This window comes from Lepidochelys kempii, chromosome 2 (genome assembly GCF_965140265.1).
Source record: "Lepidochelys kempii isolate rLepKem1 chromosome 2, rLepKem1.hap2, whole genome shotgun sequence".
NCBI classification, from domain to species: Eukaryota; Metazoa; Chordata; order Testudines; family Cheloniidae; genus Lepidochelys; species Lepidochelys kempii.
In genome coordinates, this window is record NC_133257.1 from 3270491 (window position 1) to 3294430 (window position 23940).

Consider the following 23940-nt stretch of genomic DNA (forward strand, 5'->3'; position numbering starts at 1 on the left):
GCCTGGTCCAGAGCCTTGGGCTCCTATGACGTGCTGGGCTCTGGGGGATCTGCAGGGCCCGGAGGGGGCTGGACCCCCTCCAGGGGGTGAGACTAAAACCTTCGTTGTGGCCTGCCCTTGGCACGGGACCCTGGGCGGCTCTGCCCGTCTGCGCGGGTGGGCTCGGAGGGGCTGCCTGCGTCAGGGGCCTGCAGCAGTCAGACACTGATCCCTGGCACAGGGCAGGCTGGCACCCGGGCCCCCGTCCTGCCGCACCTGCCCCGGGCCCCCGTCCTGCCCTGCTCAGGTGGGCATTGGAGGGGGCTGTGGGGCTGGCAGGGCGAGTTCAGCGGTTGCTCCTGCAGGCCGATCCGTGCCACAGCCCGGGGGCAGAGGACGGCGGGGGTGGAGCGATGTGGTGCCCGGGACCGGCAGGGCTTATCTCCTGCCTGAGCGGGTCTGTCCCTTGGCCAGTTCAAACTCCACCGGCGCCGTGGCACCTTGCCCCCCAGGGAGCGAGGGGGAGGGGCGGGATTCCAGGATTCTGCTCTCGTTGGGGGTGGGGGGGGGTGCGTGGTCCCTCCCCACGCTGCCAAGAGAGAGCGAAAGCAGCGTCACGCTGCACCCGCTCTGCGGTATCGCCCCACCCATGGTCAGGGGACAGGGTCCCCTCTCGGTGTCCCCGGTTCTTGGAGGGTGGGCCCAGTCTCTGTGCCCCGCCCCCAGCCCAAACTGGCCTTGTGACTCCAGTTGCCCTGCGCGGAGGGGGCGCTGTCCTGGCACGGTGCCCGTCCCCCGGCCTTGCTGAGGGCATGGCCGGGGCTCGGGAAGTGGCATCCCTGAGCCCAGCTGTTGCCAGAGCCCTTTGGGACAGGGCATGAAGGCTGTGGGTTGGGGAGCTGATACCTTCCCTTGTCACCCCCAAACTTTGCCCTCCAGGGGAATTTCCCCAGACTTTCTGCGAGGGGTGTCCCCCAGCCCCTAGCCCAGACCCTCCATCCCAGGGCAGAGGGCGTCTCAGCCAGGCCTGGGGGAGCCCTCGCAACTGGTGATACGGCCCTTCCAGACATCTGGGGGCTCTGATCAGCTGCACCCCTCACCCCGCCATTAACCCTGTCACTGCCATGCAGCCCCCTGGCTCCCTGGTGGACATGGTTTAAAGCAGGCCTGGCACTCCAGCCCAAAGGACAGGGGGGCCCGACTGCACCCAGGTGGCTGGAGGGGTGTGGGGGAGGGGCATTGCACCTCCATTGCCCCCTCAGGGTGAGGGCCAAGGGTATCTGTGTGGGGAGGGAACTGGCATGAGGGGGCCCCGGGGGCTGGGCAGAGGCACCCAGTGCTGGGCTGGCAGGGAGGGGTGTGGAGGGATGGCTGGTAGGGGGGCGGTCTGGGGGAGGGTAGGTAGGTCACTGGAATGGCCTCTGGGGATAGGAAGAGCCGGGGGGAGGAGCTGCTGGGGGCTGGGCTCCTGGGAGCTGAATCTCCCCACCTCACCTGTTGATATCTGAGCAGGGCCCCAGGCGCTCCCCCCCTCCCCCCCCCCACGAGTGCCCCACTGACTGCTCCAGCTGTCGGCTGTGGGGCTAGCCTGACAGTTGGGCTGGGATGGCTCCAGCCGGGCCAAGGGACAAGCCAGACCTGACTCCTCGTGGCATGTGGCTGGCAGCAGATCCCCTGCCGGGGGGCAGGGAGGGGAGGGCAGCAGTGGGTCGGGCAAGGGGGTACCCAGAAGGGGTTCACCTACCGGGGCTGATGGTCACCAGGCAGCTCCAGGCTGTAACAGCCCCGACCCCCGGCCAGGTGGTCCTTGGGTGGGTGGGTCCCAGCACAGACCCCCTGGGATGGGCGTGGTGCAAAGAGCCAACTCAGCTAGCCCTGACTGGCAGAAAGGCTGGGTACAGGCTGGCCCATGGAGCCTGGGTGCCCCTCTCCCTCCAGGTATGGCAATTGGAGATGAGTTCCCTGCTGCCCCGCCCCCGGAGTTGCGCCCACCCCCGGGCACAGGACAAGGCCCCAACAGTGGGGCTGCCCTCCACAGCGCTGGATCCCAGTGACCACCACAGCCAGCTGCAGGGACGGGCTCGCAGCGACTAGCCCCACAGGCAAGAGGGCACCGTGGCTCCGTGCATGGGACAAGCATAGGAACCCGCTCAGCCCTCCTGGGGGAGGCAGGGCTATCCTCCACTAGACGGGGAAACTGAGATAGAGATTGGGCAGGGCCTGTGTCTCAGAGGGCAGGTGCTGGGCACTTGTGAATGTCGGCCCCTATAAGGGGTCTCAGCTCATGCACCCAGCCCCCCAAAAAACAGCACACACAGAATGACTGGAATCCAGTGGCCCAAGGCTGCGTGTCCCAGGGTGCTAGGGCAGGGATCCATGCCCCCGGCGCCCGGGCACCGCCAGAGCCACCCTGCAGGGCTCCCACCCAGAGGGCAAGCCCTGGACATTCACCCGCTCAGCTGGGCAAACTCGCCCCCCTGCCATGAGTAGCTGAGGGAGCGCAGGGTGTGCGTCTCCTCTCCAACAGCCGAAGGGCGTCGCGTGGGCTGGGGCAGGCCAGACCCCAAGTGTTATCTGGGTTCGACGGACGCCTGCCCCAGCCCATTGGCCCCCAGCTCCGCTCCAGCCCCCCCGGGGGGGAGGGATGGAGGTGGGCAGTGGGAGTGGCTGGGGGAGCTGCCGGGAGTGCGGCAGGGGCGGGCTGGGGAGACCCAGCTCTTTACATTTCCTGAGCCGGCCGGGGCTGCCCCCGCCAGGCAGCTGCTCCTGGAAAGGTCACGCAGCGGCTCGGGCTGCACACAGAGCGAGGCGACGCCCTCCCAGGTGCCCGCCGCAGCTCTGCCACAGGCTCCGGGGAGTGTGCACTGGCAGGAGGGAGCCCCTGGGAGCCGAGGAGAGTGCCAGGCCCCCAGCGAGGTGAGTGCCAGCCCGAATGGGCAGCCCCTTGCGCTCTGTGCTCCCAGGGCTGCCTGGACCCGGGGCAGGGCACCAGCCTTTGGGTCCTTTGGGTGGCTGATGCCCAGCAGCGCCCCCTGCAGTCTGGCATCGAGGGAGCAGCTCCCATGGAGCTTTGCTTTATGCCCCGCTGCTCCCCCAGCCCAGCCCAGCACGCTCCCTCCAGGGCTACCTGGGCTGGGGCAGCTGCCAGGGCAGGGCAGCAAGGGGCGCTGGCTGGTCAGGTCACAGCCCCTTGCAGCGGGGAGAGCAGGGCTGTTCACTGGAGCTCACCCGCGGGTGGGACCACCCAGGCCAGGCAGCCCTTCTCCGTTGTCCTGCTGTGACTATCCCAGGCGGCGGGGCTCCCCGTCCCCAAGATTGTGCCCCCAGGGCTGTGCCCGACACCCGTGTTCCTTGGCTCAGTGTCATCCCACTGCTTTCGATTTACCCCCTGGCTCCCCCTTCCATGGTCCCCTCCCCTGGTCCCACGCCTCCGGGGCAAGGCCTGGCGGGACACAACCTCGTGGCTCCAAGCCCCAATGCTTCGGGCGGCTCAGCTCTGGACATCCTGCCCTGTGCCAGTGGTGTCTGGTACGGCAGGGCCCAACACCGGCTCTGCGTGCGGCACCTGGGGGCGCCGGGGCAGGAGGCCCCTGGGTCTGCAGTCCCAAATCACCCTGGGCAACCGCATCCACATCCCACTGCAACCTCCTGCCTGAGTCATTCGGGGGCTGGGGATTGGGCTCTTCCCAGTCTAGAGCAATCGCTGCGTTTCCAGCCGCGGTGCTGGGCCCTGCCCCATGTCCCGTCTCCCCCAGCCGCGGTGCTGGGCCCCGCCCCGTCCCATGTCCCCTGCACTAGTTCTCCGTCCTTGCTGCGTGTCCAGCCACGGTGCTGGGCCCTGCCCCTTGTCCCCTGCACTAGTTCTCCGTCCTTGCTGCGTGTCCAGCCGCGGTGCTGGGCCCTGACCCATGTCCCCTGCACTAGTTCTCCGTCCTTGCTGCGTGTCCAGCCGCGGTGCTGGGCCCTGCCCCTTGTCCCCTGCGCTAGTTCTCCGTCCTTGCTGCGTGTCCAGCTGCGGTGCTGGTCCCTGACCCATGTCCCCTGCACTAGTTCTCCGTCCTTGCTGCGTGTCCAGCCGCGGTGCTGGGCCCTGCCCCTTGTCCCCTGCGCTAGTTCTCCGTCCTTGCTGCGTGTCCAGCCGCGGTGCTGGGCCCTGCCCCTTGTCCCCTGCGCTAGTTCTCCGTCCTTGTGGGGTTTGCAGCTCGCCACACGTCATGTCATCTGGGCAGCGTCATTACTGGTGATTGCACCAGTTGGGGAGCGGAGGAGGAGGGCCTGTTTATTCGGAGCGGGGTGGGGAGCGACTGCCCGCTCTGCGGGTTCTCCAGGCTGGTGCTGATGGAGCCAGTCTGGAAAGGGACTGGGAGTCTCAACAGCTGGTGATTGAGAAGGTGGGGCTGGGACCTGCAGCCCTGGCAGGAGGCCCAAGGCAGGAGGGGCCCGGCACCCCCCATGCAGCCTATCAGGTCCCACCAGGCCGGCACAGCCTCCGGCTGGGCTCAGCTCACATGGACTGATAATCAGTCAGGTCCAGGTGGGTGTGTCAGCAGGGCCCTGCCGTGCCACTTCTCCGTTAACCCGCCCAGTGCTGGAACCTGGGGAGGAGGGCGGCATAACCTCCTTCTCCCTGAATCTTCCTGCTTGGCTGGGAAGTGGGGCCAGGGGGCACCTAGATTGGGCACACCCCTGCCCTGACCTATTTCTGGAATCCCCTCCGGTTCTGGGACGTTACCTTGAGCCTCTTCCTCACTGAGGGCCGGTGCCTTCGCCTGGCTGGGGCAACCAGAGTCTGATGGACCCAAGCAGGAGGGGGATTGCGGGCTAAGCCCTGGCAGGTGGCAGTGCCCTGGGTGCAAACGGTGCAAACTCACCCAGACTCTGAGTCACCCTGAGCAGCTGGGGCAGGGGGAGCTTGGGAGGTGCCGAACTCACCCTGCTCTAGAGAGGGAACTTGCCGTACAGACTCCATGGAGCCGGGGGTTGTAACTGGACGAGCCAACTTCTGCCAGGGTGGCCTAAACCGGCTCAGCGGCTCCTGTGCACCTGGCTGAAGTTCAAGGGCTTCTCCATGGTCATTAGCATCGCGTCACCGCACAGGAACCTGGGCTGGTCCCCAGGGACACGCCCCGGCCCCTGGCAGAGCCACGGGGCCGGGAGCTGGCTGAGAACCCCCAAGGCCACCCAAGAGCCACATGCTGGAAATGGCGCTCAGGCCTCCTGCCTGCCTGGGCTCGAACCAGCGACTTGGCTGGATACCTGTGTATGTGGCAGGGCGGGAACGTGGAGCCGATATCAAGAGACATCCTAACAAAGCACAGCTGCGGGCTTTGGGGACCCGGCCGAGCATGACAGCAGGAGAATTGGGGCTGGCCCCAATGCCCCAGTGCAGCGTGAGGGGCCGCTGTGCTGCAGGGAGCAGGGTGGGGCTCAGTAGAGGCGTTCTCTCACAGTCAGTGCGGACCCTAATACCCAATAAGCAGCAGGGGGCGCTGTGCTGCCAGAAGACTCACTAGGGGGCACTCTCCCCTGGCAGGCAGTGTTGGCCCCAATGGCCCAGCCCCGCACTAGGGGGCGCTGTGCTGCAGGAGGTGCCATCTTTTGAATGAAGCCTACGACCGAGGTCCTGCCCGCTTGGTGGCCATTAAAGATCCCAGGGTACGTTTGCAGGCGTAGAGGAGTTACCCCCGTGTCCTGGCCAAATCCCAGTGGCCATGATTCCACTGCATCCCCTTTAATTTCAGCTGGGCACAGGATTCTTCTTCACTTCCTCTCCTAAAGCGCTCTGTGCTGTTACTGCTCGCTGGGACGGCTGCTGCGCTCCACCCCAGCAGTGGCTGCAGGAATCCCTCAAGGGTCGGCGCTTGTAAATCAGTGTATTAATCACCTTGGGATCCTCGCGGTGTGACTGTGCCCCCTGGCCCAAGTGTCCTTCCCCTGGCTCCCTGGGCTGGGGGCCGGTCCCCTCACCACCCAGAGGCCTTCTTGCCAGCGCTAATGGGGGCGGGGGGTTACAAGGCTCAGCTCTGCCTGGTGCCAGACTTCTGCCTGTTGGCTCTGCCCACTGGCGCTTTTCCCCTCACCAGCCTCCTGGCAAGACCCAGAGACACCCCTCCCGATGCCCCTTTTCTGGGTTAAATAGCCACGGGAGGAGAACTCGAGCCGGGGGGCCAGCGGGAGAAGGGAGATGGAAACGGACCGGAGAGCTGCACAGAGGCTGCTGAAGGCAGTGCAGAGGGGCAGCGGGTGAGGGCGTTACAGGGTGGCTGCTCCAGACAGGAGGCGCTGCAGTGGAGGGGACATTCTCCTGCACAGAGAGCTTGGCGTTCGGGGACCCGGCCATGTATAAGCTGCAGTAATAGCTTTCGGCTACGCGGGAGCCCTGCAGGAATGATCAGAGCAGCAGACTGGCAGCCAGGATGCCCTATTCCTGGCTCTGCCATTGGCTCACTGGGTGACCTTGGGCAAGTCATGGCCCCTCTCTGTGCCTCAGTTTCCCCATTGGCAAATGGGGCCCACCCTGCTCTCCCAAGGGGACTGCGAGGTGTCAAGCACGTTGATATTCCTGGAGGGGAGTCAGTCTGCTTGTGCTGTAGGGACCCAGGGACTGATCCAAAACCAACCTGCCTCAGAGCTTGGCAGCGGCAGAGGGGAGAGCGCCCCCTACTGAGTCACCTGCCCTGTTCCCCTCAGCACAGCGCCCCCTTGTGCCAGGCAGGGGCATTGGGGTAGGGGCACTCTGCCCTTGCAGTTAGCGCTGTCCCCAGTGCCCCAGCAGAGTTTCATGTGGCTATGGGATTGCGCTTCACTCCCTGTCCCAATCTGCTGTGCCGTATTTCTGCTGAACGACTGCCATGCTCCACCCCAGAAATGGCTGCATTTCAGTGGTGGGGGAAGGGAGCCCCGTACTCAACCTGCAAAGCAGAGCACACTGGGATGACAGTCACCCCAACGAGGCTCAGAACTGGGGAGAGAATGGCTCAGCTGCTGCCTGACACCAGCTTCCAGCCCCTCAGCGCCCAGGGGACTCAGGCCCCACAGTCCCGACCCAGGCTGGCTGGCTGACTGGCCCAGGCAAGATTTCACTGGGCCCAGCCCATTTGGATTGGGCAAGAATCAGCCAGAGCCGTTGCCCCAAACTGAACCCCAGAGCTCTTGAGGGCTGTAAAATCCCCAGCCCGTTTGCTGATGGCTGAGCCAGGGAGACCCTGCCCCCGCTCAGCGGATCCCCGCGGCGGTGGGGTGGGGGGCCCTTCTCGCGCTAACCTGAGATGCCGAAGAGCTGGTTCGGATTGTTTCCAGCTCACCCGGCTGAATTGAAAACTCCGGCTCCTCCGCCCCAACCTCTGCCCACTTCTGAAATTCCCCCGTGAGCACCACGGCCTTGGATCATACCGGCCCCCGGCCAGCACTGTGAAACCAGTTCCTTGCTGCACAGCGGGCCCCTCACCCCACTCCCTGTGGCCCTGGCTGGTCCGGCTCCACGCCGCTCTGCCTGCCAAGGTGTCCCCTTCACTCCACAGTGAGGTGGTGCCGTGCTTGAGGGGCAGTGAAGGCCATTGTGCCACACTGTCTGCATCCCTGCTCCCATCGCCCTATTCTGGGGAGGAGCGGCCTCCCATGAGTGGATCGCAGGCCGCTGGGTGGCTCCGTGCCCAGAGCTGGGTGCAGTTGACGTTCTCCAGCCGGCCCTGTGATCACCTCAAGCGGGGATGGTGGACTTGAGCATGCCTGAGCACCCATTACCCTAGGTCAGCCTGCGAAGGCTGGGCCCGGGGCCTCTGGCTGGCTTTGGGAGAGCCCAGCTGGTTGCCCAGCTCAGAGAGGGTCAATGCCCGTGAGATTCAGGAGTTATCAGTGGGTCCCTGTTCTAGGCTTTTCCCCTCCCACGGCTATTATTAATTCCTGAAATGCTTTAAAAACTCCACCTATTGACAGGAAAGCTCCTGCATCGTTAACGGATCGCGTGGGTGAGCTGGAACACTCAGTAACAATCGGTCTCTCACCTTCTATGGAGGGGTCTCAAAGTGCTTTACCAAGGTGGGTGAGCACTGTAACAAACTGTTCTACTGTGTGCCATATGCACTATACTGCCAACAGACAATGGAGATTCTCCTCTACACCAAGTGGCATGAGCCAGTGCTTTCAGGACTGGATAATCTGAGCTGCCTATGCAGGATGGCACCAGGTCCTGGGTGGTCACTCACAGATACTATCCCCATGTTACAGAAGGAGAAACTGAGGCACAAAGAGATTTATCTGACTCAACCAAGCTCACAGAGCAAGTCAGGGATCAAACCCAGGTGTCTGGGTTCCCAGCCCCACCCCCTGCCTGCGAGACGAGGCTGCCTCCCCGGATCAGTCCACTTGAATTGTTTAACCTGCCGGGACCCAAGCTCAGCTGGGTTCTACAGTTGGTGACATCGTTAACGCCCGATACTTGGGAGACAGCCCAGCCGGTATCGGGCTCAGGCAGGTGAGTGGTGACTTGCAGCGTGTTCCCGTAGGTGGCTGGAGGGGTGTTGTTAGGGCAGCAGAACGTGATGGCTTCTGTCCCGGCTGGGCCACTGACTCACTGTGCGACCATGGGCAAGTCCCTTCCCCTCTCCAGGGTTTGGGGGAAGGGTGGGGCCATGAACCACCCACCCTTCTCAGGTGGTTCCCAGAGGCTGGGACCTATGGCTGGTGGGTATGTGTCACCCCTGCCCCTGGCTGCAGTGAGGCGGCCCACATAAGAACCCAGGCAGATCATCTGAACTGTTCAAGTGTGTCTCATAAGCTCTATACTGCTGCAGCTAAGGGAGAGTCTCCTTTACCCCAAGTGATCCAGGCCTAGTGGCAGAAGGTGCCTGGTTTTCTCTCCCTGCTGCTGGGCATTAAGCCTGGGTTGGCCAAGGAGGCAGGTCCCATTTGGGGGGGTCACTTTGCCCCAAGATTCTCTGCCTTGAAAGGTGAGGAGAAAGGGGGGACCTGGCCTCACCCTCTTCCCAGCACTGGCTGTGGGGAGTGGGGGGGCTGTTGACCCATCCAGGAACGGCCCAGAGGGGTGACGTACTGCCAAGCACCGAGTTCCCCACCCTGCCGCACCAGAGAACTGTGATCAGTAGTGACTCAGAGACGAGAGCGCCCCCTGCTGAGCCTCCCAGCCCACTCCCTGCAGCGCTGGCTCAGAGGGGAGCGCACCCCCTACTCCCTGCAGTGAGTGGCTCTGTGGGCTGGTGCGTTCAGCGGACCCGTTCCCCGGTTTGCCGCCTCATGTGCGGAGGGAGTTGTGCTCCAGGCCTGGCCTGGTGGACACAGTGACCTGGGCTCCGCTGGGTGGGTGAGGCTGTAACATGGCTCAGCGCCCCTGCCCGCTCCCCAGCCTGATACCCCCTGAGCAGGCTGTGGTGAGAGGAGCCCTCTTCCTTGGCCCCTTTGGGCAGCCCCACAGGTGTTACCGGGCACATCCCAGCGTCCCAGCCCGCGGGCCTGTAGAAAGGCCTCTGGGGTGTATGTGTCTACAGTGTGCTCCACTGCCCTCTACTGGATGGAATCAGAACCACTTGACTGTGTGTCCGAGGCCCCGTACCACCTGTGGCTGGTGGCGATTCTCCTTTAGCTCCAGTTGCGGGAGCCTGGTGGCAGGGAGCCTGGGCACCGTTCTGAGTGGTGGCACCGTGACAACCACGACAGCCACTGGCAAGATACAGGAGCCTCCGGCTCTGTTCCGGACGCCCCAGGCCCATCGTTAGCCATCCAGCCTAGCCCTGCCGAGCCCCGGCAGCCCCCTGGGCCAGGAGCGCGGGAAGGGGGAGATAAAAAGCCCAATTTCCCTCCTGGAGCCTGGTGAAAAACACTGTGGGGGGCTGAGCGGGGGGGGGGGGGTGAGGGCTTTCTGCCATTGTGCCAAATGGGCTCCAGTCCTGGCAGGCTCCCAGGGCCTCCCGCGTCCCTTTCACTCTCTTTTCTTCTCCCTCCCAGGCCTGTGTCTCTTTCAGCACCGGGCTGTCTCCTCCCCCCCCGCCCCCCGCCCCCCTTTCTGCCCCTTCTGCCCCGTATTAAAGAGCTTCTGAGCAGCTGGCTCCAGCTCTGCGCCTGGGAACCCGGGGCGCCTCCCGAGCAGCTGGGTCGGTGCTCGCGTCCCGCGGGGGGTCACGCCTGGCTGCGGAGGGGGAGGGAGCAAGACAAGGACCAAGTCCCTGGAGGCTCCGGGGTGGGGTGGTGGGAGGGAACTGGGCCAGGGAAGAGGGGAGGGAGCAAGACAAGGACCAAGTCCCTGGAGGCTGCAGGGGGGCGGGGGGTGGGAAGAGCCAGAGCCCTTCCCCCGGTCAGTTTCCTTCCCTCCCTCCCCGGGCACCTGCCGCCCCCATCCCTCCCCAGCCCTGATCCGCGGCTCCCCCTCGAGCCCCAGCTCCAGGGACGTCCCCCCGCCAGCCCCCCGCTCCTCCCGGGCGGCTCCCGCGGCATGAAGGCGCTGCAGGCTGCCGGGGCTGCGCGGGTGGCAGCGGCTGCGCTCAGCCGGGCACCCCCGGGGGCCCCGAGCCCCGGGCGCCCCGGCGCCCCGCTGCCGCCCCCGGCTCTCAGCTCCCTCCCCTCCTTGCCTTGCAGAGCCCGGGCGGATCTGGCCAGGATGGCGGAGAACGGGCTGCGGGACAAGGTGCTGAGCCTGGACTCCATGAACCCGTGGGTGAAGCGGGTGGAGTACGCGGTGCGGGGCCCCATCCTGGCCCGCGCGGTGGAGCTGGAGGAGAAACTGAGGCAGGTAAGGGGCAGAGCCGCCCCCTGGATCGCTCGGCTGGGGCCTCACCCCGTGCCCGCCCCGGCTGTCCGGGCTGGTTGGGTCGCCAGCCCCCCGGGGCAGGGGCCCGCTGTGCTGTTTGTACAGCGCCTGGCACTGTGCGGCCGCCCGCTCTCAGGGGGCCCTGGGGCGCTGCCGGAATAGCCACAGTGTTGTTAGACCCCCTCCGCGGGCAAGGCGGGCATCACCATGGGCAGCTTCTCTCAGCAGTGCCCACTGGGCCCCCTGGCCACCCTGTGCCCCCCAGTGCCTGGACACCTGTCCCCCTGCCCCCCCAGTGCCTGAGCACCCTGCCCCCTGGCCTTCCAGTGCATGGGCACTTTGCCCCATGCCCCAAGTGCCTGAGCCCCTTCGTGGGCCCTGCATGAGCCCTCCCTGGGTCCGATCCTGAGCAATGCCCCCCAGCTCCTCTTGAAGCCCATGGGAAGCATCTCCTGGGCATGGACCCTGCGTTCCTCTGAGAGCACAGCGCCAGGCTCCTCTGACAGCCGCCCTCCAGTCATCGCATCCCTGGCACCCAGGAGGGCGCCCAGCTGCTGATTTCTTCACTGCGTGCTGGGAAGCCCAAGGTCTTGAGCAAAGCCCTGGACGTTGCCTGTGAATTAGCTGCACTTAGTGCCCTCAGCCCAGAGCCCTGTGCAGACTCTGTGGGTGCTTTTCCCGGGAGCCCGCCAGCACTGCGGAAACGCAGCCACTTCTGGGGTGGAAAGGGGCAGCGCGCAGCAGGGCCAGGCAGCAGGCCGGGAAGGGAAGACAAACTCCACGTGGAACTGCAGAGGCGCGGGGGCAGGGGGTGGCCGGGTGATACTCCAGACACCGAGGAGCTGATGGGCAGGAGAGAGACTGCTCACACTGGCAGGCCTCAGTTCTGGGGCTGGGACATCCTCTCCCAAGGGGATGGAGCGGGAGCCCAGTGCCTGCCACACTGACAGATCCTGCCAGACCCCAGGGACTGCCACACTGGCCGTGCCCTCATCCGGCGCCCTGTCTGGTTCTGCCTGGTCAGGCCACCCCACCAGCTGGAAGGTGAGGCAGGGGCGGGGCCAGTCACCAGGGTTACACTTGCACCTAGGCTTGTACTCTGCACACCTGGGCACAGGTGTCTCCCTGGCCTGACATGGGTGGCTCATTTACATAACCTGGCTCCAATCCCTGTGTCACTCTTCCCCTCTCCTCCCTCTGTCCCCACGCCAGGACCCAGGGGGAGGCAGGAGGCTCCCAGAGGGAGGTGATCCAGGGCTGGGAGCTCCCATCTCTGGCACTGGCTGGGTCCGGGGGGTAGCTCTGTGCAGGGGGCTCAGCGAGGTGCTGTCCATGCCCGCTAGGGCTGGGCTGCGTCTCACTGTCCTGGTGAACATGCTAGTGGTGGCGATGTGCGTGCAACCACGTGGCTCGGGGGGATCCAGTAAGGGTTAATGGGTGGGCAGGTTACAGCCCAGGCAGGCTCCATGCCGCCTTGCCAGGGATGGCCGCTCCCTCACACTGAAGGGCGGGGGGGACGTCCCTCCTGCCCTGACAGCCACTGACAGCCGCAAGCTCTGGGCCCTTCCTGCCCGTTCCTGGCACTGTCTGGTCTGGCAGGTGCAGGCAGGCTCCAGGACAGGGGCTTTGACAGCCTCGCTCACCCTGGCACAGGGCGTCAGACCCGGCAGCAGTGACCATCCTGCCAGCATGGCCTAACACAAGCGGCTGGCCAGGGCCGGGAGCGGCCGACAGCCCAGTCAGGGCGCAGGGGGTGCAGTGGCCCTGGCCAAAGAGAGGCTCCAGGTCTGTGTGTAATCCCTGCGCTGGCTGAGACCTGTAGCTGCAGAAAAACCAACCTGCACACGGAGCCAATCTGTGGGCACTTAGGGCTCCAGGATACCCCGGGGCTGCGTGCATGGGCACCTGCAATAACTCATAAACAGCCGGGTTGGGATTTGAATCCTCTTGTTCCAAAAACCCAGGCCCTGCCACTTGAGCTAGAGGAGAATCCCCTTGAGCTGTGAGCAGTACAGGGCCTATGACACAGAGCTGGGCAGTGCTGAGTCCATGCAGGAGAGGGCAGTGGTGTGTGGGTGTGGTCTCACCAGCCAGGCCTCCCCTCCCCTCCCAACAGGCTGTGGCTGTCCCCTGCCCAGTGACTGCTGCATGCTATGAAGTGCCAGGGGGGCAGAGGTTGTGCCCTTTGTAGTTAGCAGTGGGAGCAGGCTGGGTATGCCCCTGGCTGGGAGGGTTCCTCTGGCACCAGCAGGTTATGCTTTCCCAGGCCTCATGGCATGGTGCCACCTTGCCAGCTGCTTTGGCTGCCTCTCCTGCAGCTTGCGGTCAAAGGAGCCTGTCTCGCTGCCAGCCTCTGACCAACCACCACAAGGGATGGCCCAGTCCCCTGCACGGCCCCCATGCCCGCCCTGGATTACATCCAGCTGGCTTGGCATGTGTCACGTCCCCACCACGTAGCCCACGTCCCCAGGTCCATGCCATTGCTCTGCACACAGACGCGGGGTCCCTCGTCCCTGCACGGGCTCTGGGCTCAGTCCCCTGGGGGCCCCAGATGGGGGTGGGGGAGACAGCCTGTCCCATCCCAGCACCTGGGACACTGTGGGGCCCGCTCTCCCTGGGGGTGCCTGGGCCTTGGGAGGGGCAGCACAGGGCAGAGGGCGTCATGAACGGAGCTGAGAAAGGCCTGCCCTGCCTGGGGTCCTGGGGATGGGCAAGCATCCCTGGGGCGTGGGGCGTGGGCTTGGGACAGGCAGGCCAAGCCCAGAGCCACTCGGCTCCTTGCAGCTCGTGTGCCCTGCCAGGGCCGGGCGCTGCCCTGGTTCTTGGCCCCTGATGGCCAACCAGGGCAGCGCAGGGCATTCCCGTGCCGGGCTGACTGTGTGTATCCCTTGTGCAATGCCTGGCGCTGGGGGTTTACCCGCACAGGTCAGGGCAGGCATGTGGTGAGGGGCAAAGTCCCTGGGGGCGGGGTGGGGGCACTTTCCCCAGCTGATCCTGGAGCCAAGTGCAGCGTCCCAGGCTCAGGGTGACGCAGGAATTCTTGCTTCCGAGACACGTCATCCCGAGGGCAGTGACCTCCCTGCCTGCGTGGGTGCTCCAGGCTGGGCATGCAGCCAGGCCTGGGACGCCCCGGCCCCGCCCACAGGAGGCGCTGTGGGGAGCGGGGGCAGGAGTACCGGTGCTGGAGCCTGGCTGGCAGGGACCCAGCAGCTCTGCTCCGGCCTGGCACTGTGGGGTGGGCGTGACGGCTGCGGGGCAAGTCGAGGGCTGCAAGGCAGGTGCGGCAGGAATCCGCCAGCCGGGAGCCTCAATCAGAGCCCCTCACTGCGGAGCTGCACTGGGCAGCGGGACGTGCTCGCCCCCCACAACCACAGCCCACTTAGGGACACCAAGGCCCCAGGGTGGCGCTAGGGGGCGCTGTGCTGCACGGCAGGGGGCGCTCTTCCCGCTGGATGCAGGCTGGGTATCATAGCTGGGGGACAGGGGCAGCTTTCCCAGGGTTGGCTCCGTTCTCCCTCCTCCCTCTCTGCTCCCACAGGGTGTGAAGAAGCCTTTCACAGAGGTGATTAAAGCCAACATTGGCGATGCCCATGCCATGGGCCAGCGCCCCATCACCTTCCTGCGCCAGGTACAGCAGGGCTCTGCCACCGCCGGGAGCGGGAAATGTGGGGGGGAAAGGGGGCGACCCCCCCTCCGATCTGAGTTTGGGGGACAGGCCTTGGGCTGGGCCCCTGCCGCTCTGCGGGTGGGGGTGGGGGTGGGGAGGGAGCTGGAAAGAGCCTGTGCCGAGTTTGGGGGTGGGCTATAAAGCCCAGCCAGTGTGGCTAGTACCCCTCTGCCTTTGTGCAGGGGACACTGAGGCACAGGGAGGGAAGGGTTGTGTCTGAGATGGCTCATGGCACCAGTTGTGGAGCCAGCAATAGAAGCCAGGAGTTCTGGCACCCAGCCCCTCCCCTGCCCCTGGCTCTAACCACTGGCCAGAACTGCTGGGCCATTAGACCAGAGCAAGGGGGCACAGGACACAGACAGTGGGGATGAAAGGGCTCAGGAGCCTGTGGAACTCACTGCTGCAGGAGCTTGGTAACTCCAGGCATGGGCTAGATGCTGACAACCCTGAACTGAGACGCTGCCAAGTCAGGACTTGAGGCTCCTCCCTGCAGCCCCATCACACAGAGCTGGGGGCCCTGCTGGTCCCCAAGTTCCCTGTCAGCCAGGCTGCTAGGCAGGGAGGGCTCCTGGGGTGGGGGCAGCTGCGTGGCTGTGGGGTGGAACATGGAGCAGTCTTGAGGCTTTGTGCCCTGCAGGTCAGTGCCTTGTGCCTGTACCCCGAGCTGCTGAGCGAACCCCTCTTCCCTGACGATGCCAAGCAGAGGGCACGCAGACTGCTGGCAGCATGCGGAGGGCAGAGCATCGGTGAGTACCCCCCCCCGGGAACTCAGCCTGCTGCCCATTGCCCCCCCGCCAGGAACCCAGCCTGCTGCCCCCCGCAGGAACCCAGCCTGCCACCCCCCCAGGAACTCAGACTGCTGCCCCCACCCCAGGAACCCAGCCTGCTGCCCGTTGCCCCCCTCAGGAACCCAGCCTGCTGCCTCCCGCCACCCAGGAACTCAGACTACTGCCTGCTGCCCCCTGGGAACCCAGCCTCCTGCCCACTCTGCCCCAGTCCAGTGTGCTGCCCAGCCCAGCTTGCAGCCCCCTCCCCAATATGCTGCCCACCCCCTCAGGCCCAGGGCGCTTCCAGGCCCCCACCCAGCCACAGCAGAGTCACACGTGACCCATACGAGACCTGCAGGGGCGCGTCCAGAGCCACATGGGACATCTGCTTGGCTAAGGGCCCAGGCCCAGCTGCTCTGGGCACACAGTGCCCACAGGCGAGGACTGGCACGGCCTGGTAGCCTTGCTGGTACCCTCGAGGGTGCCACATACAGAAGAGCAGGACCCTGGAATGTGTTAAAATCTCTGTGTAATCTACTGGGTGGCTTCTGGGGGAGATGAGTTTGGGGGGCTCCGGCTGATACCCCAAATCCCCTGTCCCCGAGAGGGGCCCCTCCGGGGCGGCCAGGTGTCCCAGAGATGCTGTCCCTGTTCCCTGCATGGCTGACAGCATCTCTCCAACCGGGAGCACTAACCCCCGTGATGTAGCCCCCCCCCCAGCCGGGCCCCAAGGGCAGCACCCCCTGGAGCCTCCTCTGCTCACCAGCACCCCGCAGCGTCTGCTACCCCAGGCCCTAGCTCGGGTCTCTCCCCCGCCAGGTGCCTACACTGCCAGCCCTGGCATCGAGATCATCCGCCAGGACGTGGCACGGTACATCGAGAGGCGGGACGGGGGCATCCCCGCCAACCCGGACAACATCTTCCTGTCGACCGGTGCCAGTGATGCCGTCATGGTAGGGTGTCCCATCCCCCCCAGCAATGGGCACACACGGGGGGCTGCAGGCTGGGACTGAGGGGTATCGATAGAGCTGGGTTGGGGGGGAGTCCAGGAATGTGGGTCGGGAGTGAGGGGCACCAGCAGAGCTGGCGGGGGGGGGGGAGGGAGCGCCAGGCTGGGCTAGCAGGGGGCCGCGGGTCGGGAGTGGGGGGCACCGGCAGAGCTTGGGGGAGGTCTCTGCTCCCCCTGGGATCTTTACTCTCTCCCGTTCCTGAGCTCTCGGTGCCCCCGTGCCCGGGGAAGAGTTGGTCTCTCGCTCTGCTGCCTGGTTGCTGATGCCCCTGGAGCTCCCAGGACCCCTCCCCCCGAGCCCCTCCCGCCCCGCTCTGGGCCCTGGGCCACCCCTGTTGGCTTTACCCTCAGGGCAGCACCCAGGGGGCTGGGACCCAGCTCTTATGCCAGCGTTGCCTGGGTGCTTGGGCAGCCTCACAAAGGGCCCTTTGTGCCATGCTGGGCACAGCCCTGGCAGATTGGCAGCCACAGGCCTGCTGGGAACTCACAGGCTGGGATAGTGGGGTGGGGGGAGGGATGACAGAGGGGGGCAAGAAGGGTATGGGGAGGCTGCCTCCAGGTAACCTCTGCGAGGAGCAATGGGGGGCAGGCATCTGACCCAGTCCTGCACCCCTGTCCCTGGGGGTGGGGGGTGCTCCAGGGCCGTGTGAAGTGGTCCAGTGGGCACTGCCCAGAGCATCAGTGGCCCTTTGGTCCCAGCCCCCAGGGCCCTGCTGCTCCTCGGGGGGAGCCCTGACCCAGACCCATTGCCACACCCTCGTGCCCCTCTGCCCCCCTGCGCTGCGGCCCCGGTGGACCCCTGGCCCCTGCCCGCCCTGTGCTGCCCCTGCCCATCCCTCCCTCTCTCCCCAGACCATGCTGAAGCTGCTGGTGTCGGGGGAGGGCCGGTCGCGGACGGGCGTGATGATCCCCATCCCCCAGTACCCGCTGTACTCAGCTGGCATCGCCGAGCTCAACGCCGTGCAGATCAACTACTACCTGGACGAGGAGCACTGCTGGGCGCTGGACGTCGGGGAGCTGCGGCGGGCCCTGTGCCAGGCCCGCAATCACTGCCAGCCCCGGGTGCTGTGCATCATCAACCCTGGGAACCCCACGGGTACCGCCGGGCGGGCAGGGAGGGGAATGGGACAGGGGCCTTTCTCCCCCAGGGGGCGTCGGCTCTGATCCAGCCGCAGGGCAGGGACTGCCAGGCTCAGTGGGGCCCGGGGGATCTCCAGAGGTGCCCAGCCAGCACCTGTCACCAGCCCTTCACTCTTTAGCTGGCTCTTTTAACAAAGCTCCAGCTTCCCCCTCACCAGCCAGGGGGCCGGGTACTGAGAGGTCAGCGCAGGGGGGCCAGGTCCAGGTAGCAGCTGAGCTCCGCAGCCAGGGTCAAGCAGAGGCAGGGTGGACTAGGGGTTACAGCTGGGCACGGGAAGCCAGGACTCCTGGGTTCTATCCCAGCACTGCCAGACTCTGTATGACCTTGGGCCCGTCTCATCCTCCCCCTGCCCCGACGCGTCAGTTCCTGGCTGTAACACGGAGGCGACCCTGAGCCACCTGCCAAGGGCCCGTGCTGGGAATTAGTGCTTGTGAAGGGCTTTGAGATCCACGGGTGGGCAGAGGAAAGGGGCAAGGTGACCTAGTGTCTGGGGCCCTGGCACCATGACTTGGGTGCCATCCAGGCAGAGTGAGGGGCAATGGAGCGAACAGTCCAGCCCAGTGCTGTGCCCACCTCCTGGCCTGTGCCCCCAGTGCTGGGGGGGACGGTGTGGGGGGCAGCAGGTCTATGGGGCCCTGTATAAAGCTGTCCCCCAGTGCCAGGGTGGGTGAGGGAGGCCTAGGGGGCAGGAGATCGAGGCTGCTGTGGGGCTCTGTGTGGAGCTGTCCCCCAGTGCCAGGGTGGGTGAGGGCAGCGTGGGAGGGCAGGAGGTGCTGGCTGGTGCGGGGCCTCCACGTCCCCCCTGATGGGCTTATCCTGTGCCCACAGGCCAGGTCCAGAGCCGGAAATGCATTGAGGATGTCATCAAATTTGCGTGGGAGGAGCAGCTCTTCCTGATGGCCGACGAGGTGAGGGCAAGAGCTGGCTCCTAGCCCCGACTGCCCCACGGCCAGGCTCCCTGTCCTGGGGTGTGGTTATCTCGGGGGCGGGGGCGAGTGTCTCTTTTGGGGAGCCAGCCCGGCGCCCCCCCACCAGAGGGGCGGGCAGAGCTCCGGGACTGCCCATGCCCAGAGGAGTGGGCTGGGCTGTAGGGTCCCGTGGCCAGGTGGGTGTTGGCCCTGGCGTGGCCTGTAGGGTTGGCCGTATTCCTGGAGGTTTCATGATCACACAACGTCATCTTAATTAAAGATTCATCTTTGACTCCTGGAGACACCAGGACAATCCTGGAGGGTTGGCACCCCTAGGCCTGCCTGTGGGCCCGGCGGGTGCCCTGACCCCCCTCTTCCCCCCAACAGGTCTATCAGGACAACGTCTATGCCGAGGGCTCCGAGTTCCACTCCTTCAAGAAGGTCCTTTTCGAGCTGGGCCCCACGTACTCGAGCGTGGTGGAGCTGGCCTCCTTCCACTCCATCTCCAAGGGCTTCATGGGAGAGTGAGTGGCCCCTGCCCGCCCCTGGGCTGCCCCACGCCCCGAGGGCAGCCTGCCCAGTGCCCGGGGCTTGGGGCAGAGCACGGCTGGCGGGAGCAGGGAGCGGGCAGCCCACCGAGTCAGCTGCTCAGGCCCTGCCCGGGACCCCCCCGTCCACCCTTCGGGGCGGTTCTGACCCGGAGCTGAGCCCAGCCGAGCTGCTCACAGCAGCCCAACACCCCCCACGGCTTGTGTGTCGCGGAAGCATGCCATGCCGGGCAGCACCGAGCCGTGCCCCTTTGCCCTGGGGTCCCAGAGACCTCGCCCCGCAGGGGGCACCCCCAAGGGGCAGGAGGGACACAGCCCCCAGGGCATTGAGGGGCAAGGTAGGGACTCATGGGGTGCCTGTGGGGGGAGCAACAAGTGATCCCTCCCAGTAGTGGGAAGCCAGGCCCCAAACCCCAGGGGTCCCAGAGGGATGGAGGACAGGCCCTGCCCCCAAGAGTCTCAGAGGGAGGGAGAGCCAGGCCCTATCCCGCAAGGGTCCCAGAGGGACGGGATAGCCAGGCCCTGCACCCCAGGGGTTCCAGAGGGAGGGGGGAGCCAGGCCCTGCACCCCAGGGGTCCCAGAGGGAGGGGAGCCAGGCCCCATGTCTCGCCCTCTCGTCCCCCAGGTGCGGGTTCCGCAGCGGGTACATGGAGGTGGTGAACCTGGATCCGGCGGTGCAGCAGCAGCTCTCCAAGCTGGTGTCAGTGCGGCTGTGCCCGCCCGTGCCCGGCCAGGTGCTGCTGGACGTTGTCATGAACCCACCGAAGCCTGGCGAGCCCTCGTACCAGAGCTTCATCCAGGTAAGTGCGGGGGGCTCGCAGCCAAGGCCCTGATCCCAGCCACCAGCCCCAGCCCCTCCCTGAGGGGCACCCCCCACCAACCCCATGGGCATCTTACCCCATAGCCACCAGCTGCCCCCTGCACCAGCCCCAGGGAAGGCCCCATCCCCCCCCTCCACCACCCCCATGGGCCTCTCACCCTGACCCCCAGGCCCTGCTATACCCAAGTGCCTGTCCCCACTTCCCCCTGCCTGCAGCCCCTCCCTTCTCCCCCACGGCAGCCCCCTGCCACTCAGCGCTGTGGGTCTCTCTCTTGGCTCCCAGGAGAAGCAGGCAGTGCTGAGCGACCTGGCCCACAAAGCGCAGCTGACCCAGGAGATCTTCAGCCAAGTGCCCGGGATCCGCTGTAACCCCGTGCAGGGCGCCATGTACTCCTTCCCCAGGATCCAGATCCCAGCCAGGGCGGTTCAGGAGGCCCAGGTGAGAGCTGGGCACGGAGCAGCCTGGTGGGCGGGGGTGGGGGAGCAGGGCCTATTTGCCAGGTGTCCGGTTTTCGACCAAGGGACCCTGGTGGCTCCGGTCAGCACCGCTGTGTGGGCTGTTAAAAGTCCAGTCGGCAGCGCAGCGCGGCTACGGCAGCTCCCTGCCTGCCCCGGCTCCACGCGGCCCCGGAAGCAGCGGCCTGTTCCCCCTCCGGCTCCTAGGCGCAGGGGCAGCCAGGGGGCTCCAGGTGCTGCCCCCTCCCCACGCGCAGTTCCCAGCCATGGGAGCTGCGGGGGCAGCGCCGGCAGATGGGGCATCGCGCGGCAGGTGCCGGAGAGGGGACGTGCTGCTTCCGTGAGCTGCCTCGGGTAAGTGCCACCCGGGGCCCGCGCCCCTCACCCCCTCCCACGCACCAACTCCCTGCCCCAGCCCTGACCCCCGCCCACCTTCCAAACCCCCCAGCCAGAGCCTGCACCCCCTCCTCCACCCCAAACCCCTGCCTCAGCCGGGAGCCCCCTCCCACACTCCGAACCCCTCGGCTCCACCCTCCAGCCTGGAGCCCGCTCCTGCTCTCCAAACGGCTCATCCCCAGCACCACCCCAGAGCCTGCACCCCCCAGATGGAGTCCTCTGCCCCTCCCGCATCCCAACCCACTGACTCAGCCCGGAGCCCCCCTCCCATACTCCGAACCCCTCGGCTCCACCCCCCAGCCTGGAGCCCCCTCCTGCTCTCCAAACCCCTCATCCCTAGCCCCACCCCAGAGCCTGCACCCCCCAGATGGAGTCCTCTGCCCCTCCCGCATCCCAGCCCACTGACTCAGCCCGGAGCCCCCTCCCACACCCTGAACTCCTCATTTCTGGCCCCACCCCAGAGCCCGCACCCCTTCCCACATCCCAACCCCCTGAGCCAGCCCAATGAAAATGAGTGAGCGAGTGAGGGTGGGGAGGGTGAGCGACCCGGAGGGGGAGGGGGGAATATGGAGTGAACAGGGGCGGGACCTCGGGGAAGGGGCGTGGCAGGGGCGTGGCCTCGGAGGAGGGTGGGGGCTTAGGGTGTTCAGTTTTGTGTGAGTAGAAAGTTGGCAACCCTCACAGGGCCAGGGGAGAGCCGGGCACGGAGCAGCCTCGGGGATGGGGTTGGGGGAGCCGAGCACGGAGCAGGCATCTCTGCTCCCCTCCCATCTCCCCTAAGCCCAGCCCTTGCTCCTCCCCAGGCCCGGGGCTTTGCCCCAGACATGTTCTTCTGCCTCCAGCTGCTGGAGGAGACGGGCATCTGCGTGGTGCCAGGAAGCGGCTTTGGGCAGCGAGAGGGCACCTATCACTTCAGGTAAGGGTCCCCCTGGCCACGCTCCGCACCCGGGTCCCCTGGGAAGGGCTGGCAATGTGGAGCTGGGAGAGACCCGGCAGTCTGCACCCCCGCCCGAATCCTGACACCCACCCCCTCCGCCCGACTCCCACAGCTGCTCACACCCCCAGTCCTACCTGCCATCCTCCTGCCCCTCAATCCTAACCCACAGCCCTGCCCCCTCGGGAGGTCTCTGACTCCCGCTTTCTCTTGTGCCCGCTTGTGCCCAGCTGTGCAGGGTGATGGGGGGGTGTTAACGGGAGCGGGCGGGTGCTGGCAGGATGGGCTCAGCCAGGTGCCCGGGGCTGAGGGGATCTCTCTGCCCACAGAATGACCATCCTGCCGCCTGCGGAGAAGCTCCAGATCCTGCTGAAGAAACTCAGCCAGTTCTATGCCAAGTTCACCCAGGAATATTCCTAAGGTGCTGCCCGGGGCAGCCGCCCGCTCTGCCCTGCCTGTCCATCCAGCGCCCGCCGGGGGCTGGGGCAGCTTCTCCCTCTGGCCGTGGGACTGGCCCGCCCTGCCCCCATGGCCCAGCTGGCTGAATTCCACTAGCCCCATGCAGCCTGCTGGGCACTGCTGGATCAGGTGCCCTGGCATCTGGGCAGGCCCTGGCATCGCCAGTCAGTGGGACCTGCGGCTGGGCTCCGGCAGCACCCTCTGTGGTGCACCCCCATGCTCCTTCTCACGCACGTCCCCTGGCCAGGCTGTATCAACAGCACTGCTCCTGCCCCCTGGTCGGTGCCAAGCCCCAGGTGCCCACCAGCTCCTCCCCACCCACATAGTGCCTTGAGCCATCTCGTCCTGAAGTGCCTTGTTCCCCCACCTCCTCTGCTGGCCCCCGTGCCCGGCGAGGGGGCAGCCCCATGGCTCTGTCTGCCCCACAGGCCAGGCCAGCAGGGCTCCCTGCGCCACCCCCTTCCCTGGGCTACAGCGGGTCGGACAGAGCCACCCAGGGACCCAGGCTGGGCACACGGTGCCTGCCCAGGTGGAGAGCTGCCTGCCGGGGGCATGGACAGCTGCAGCCCACGGAGGGACGTGCCCAGCCCAGGAGGGTCTAAGTGTCCCTATTTGAGCCTGCGGGGCTTTGCTCGCCCCCGCCCAGCTCGTCCCCAGGGCCTCCCTGCGCCCGGGTCCTGGGCAGAGACGCGGCCGGGGGCTGCGCGAGGGCCTGGCCTGGAGCCCCCAGAGCAGCAATAAACAGTTAATGACTGAACAAGGGCTGCCATGCTGTGTATGGGGGGTGGGGGGTCATGGCTCTGGAGGGGGGGCCCACGCTGGGACACACGGCCACCCCAATCCTTGCCAGTGTACGGCCCCGCAGGAGTGAGCGCCACCTGCTGGCCACGCTGCTGGCTGCCCCACCATCAGCCGGGCGCCGGCAGGCAGGTGGCAGTGGTGGGGCTCTGCCCCCGTCTTGCCGCCCCACTGTGGGTCTCTGCAGCCCCCTTGTAGCTGAAGGATGAAGAGCAACAGCTATACTAAGCAGGAACCTGCCCACATGCTGCAGCCAGCCCTTGCCAGGCCCGAGGGGCCTGCTGTGTCTGGGTGTGGGGCTGGCCGGGGTGGGCGCAGTGATGCTGGGGAGCTCGCCAGCTTTCACCCCTGTTTTGTGCTCAGTGTAGCTGGGCCCTGGAGCCACAGGGCCGGGCTGCAGGGAACGGGCAGGACTCAGCATCCCATGGAGAGCGAGCCGGGTCCCCTGGTTCTCCCGTGGGGAGGTGGGCACAGCTGGGGGCAGGGGAGACATCCCATGGGGCAGAGGACAGGAGCTCGAGAAAGGAGGAGGCCGGGGAGGGAGGTGTGTCCCTGGGGATGGAGTCAGCTCTCTGCCCCACTTAGTGCCATGGTTGATACAGGAGCAGGACATGGGGCCGGGGGTTAAGCTCAGGGGTCAGCCCCCGGTCATGTGTCCTGTCCCCCGCACCTGCCCCACTCAAGACTGGCGCCTGCAGGATGCCCCGCCGGACTCCCAACAGCAGCGAGAGCACGGGAGGGCACCGTCCCTGGGGTGAGCACAGCGCCGGCGTCCCCTCTGTGATGAGCTGCAGAACGGCCACTGTACACCTGGGCTCGGAGACATGCCGGCGCCACGCGGCCTGTGGTACCCTGTGCCCCCCGCCACTGCCCAGGCCTCGCCCTTCTGCCTCTGCATGCCGGGCCTGCCTGCCGCCTGGGCCACTAACAGCTGCTGCTGCCCTGCCGGGGGGTCAGCACCCGCCAGAGCCAGCCGGGGAGTCGCTGCAAGTTGGCTGGCACTTGGCACTGCCCGACGCTGGTAGGGGCAGAGCTCTGGCTGCCCAGGCCACAGCCAGCTGACTGATAAACCCACCGCTGTATGGAGAAGGCTGGTTGGTGTCAGGGCAGCTCCTGGCTAGGGGCGCTGGGCCCTGACGAGGGGCCAAGTCTCTGCCAGGCATCAAGGGCAGAGCTCCCTGGGAAGGCAGGAGGGCTGGAGCCCAGACGGGCAGTCTAGGAGGCGGGAAGGCCGTGTGGCCTGCCCTGAAGCAGAGTGGGACCCCTGGGGGGTCTGCCCCACTGTGAGGGTTTCTCCA

General features: G+C 66.4%; 1 protein-coding gene across 4 annotated transcripts; it reads left to right on the forward strand.

Moving 5' to 3' along the window:
- The first annotated feature begins 2810 nt into the window (after nt 1–2810).
- On the forward strand, nt 2811–22604 carry GPT (glutamic--pyruvic transaminase). Of its 4 annotated transcripts, none has more exons than XM_073329914.1 (12): nt 2811–2895; nt 10567–10720; nt 14277–14366; nt 15043–15151; nt 15992–16125; nt 17034–17277; nt 18151–18230; nt 18618–18754; nt 19405–19579; nt 19883–20038; nt 21255–21367; nt 21715–22604. In XM_073329914.1, exons 2-12 carry the CDS (start codon nt 10589–10591, stop codon nt 21803–21805), a joined length of 1461 nt encoding a protein of 486 aa, XP_073186015.1. In that variant the 5' UTR covers nt 2811–2895; nt 10567–10588; the 3' UTR covers nt 21806–22604. The 4 variants fall into 4 exon arrangements, with proteins under 4 accessions (XP_073186015.1, XP_073186014.1, XP_073186016.1 ...); XM_073329913.1 differs by lacking the exon at nt 2811–2895 and adding an exon at nt 7973–8016; XM_073329915.1 differs by lacking the exon at nt 2811–2895 and adding an exon at nt 10035–10085.
- The last annotated feature ends 1336 nt before the right edge of the window (nt 22605–23940 follow it).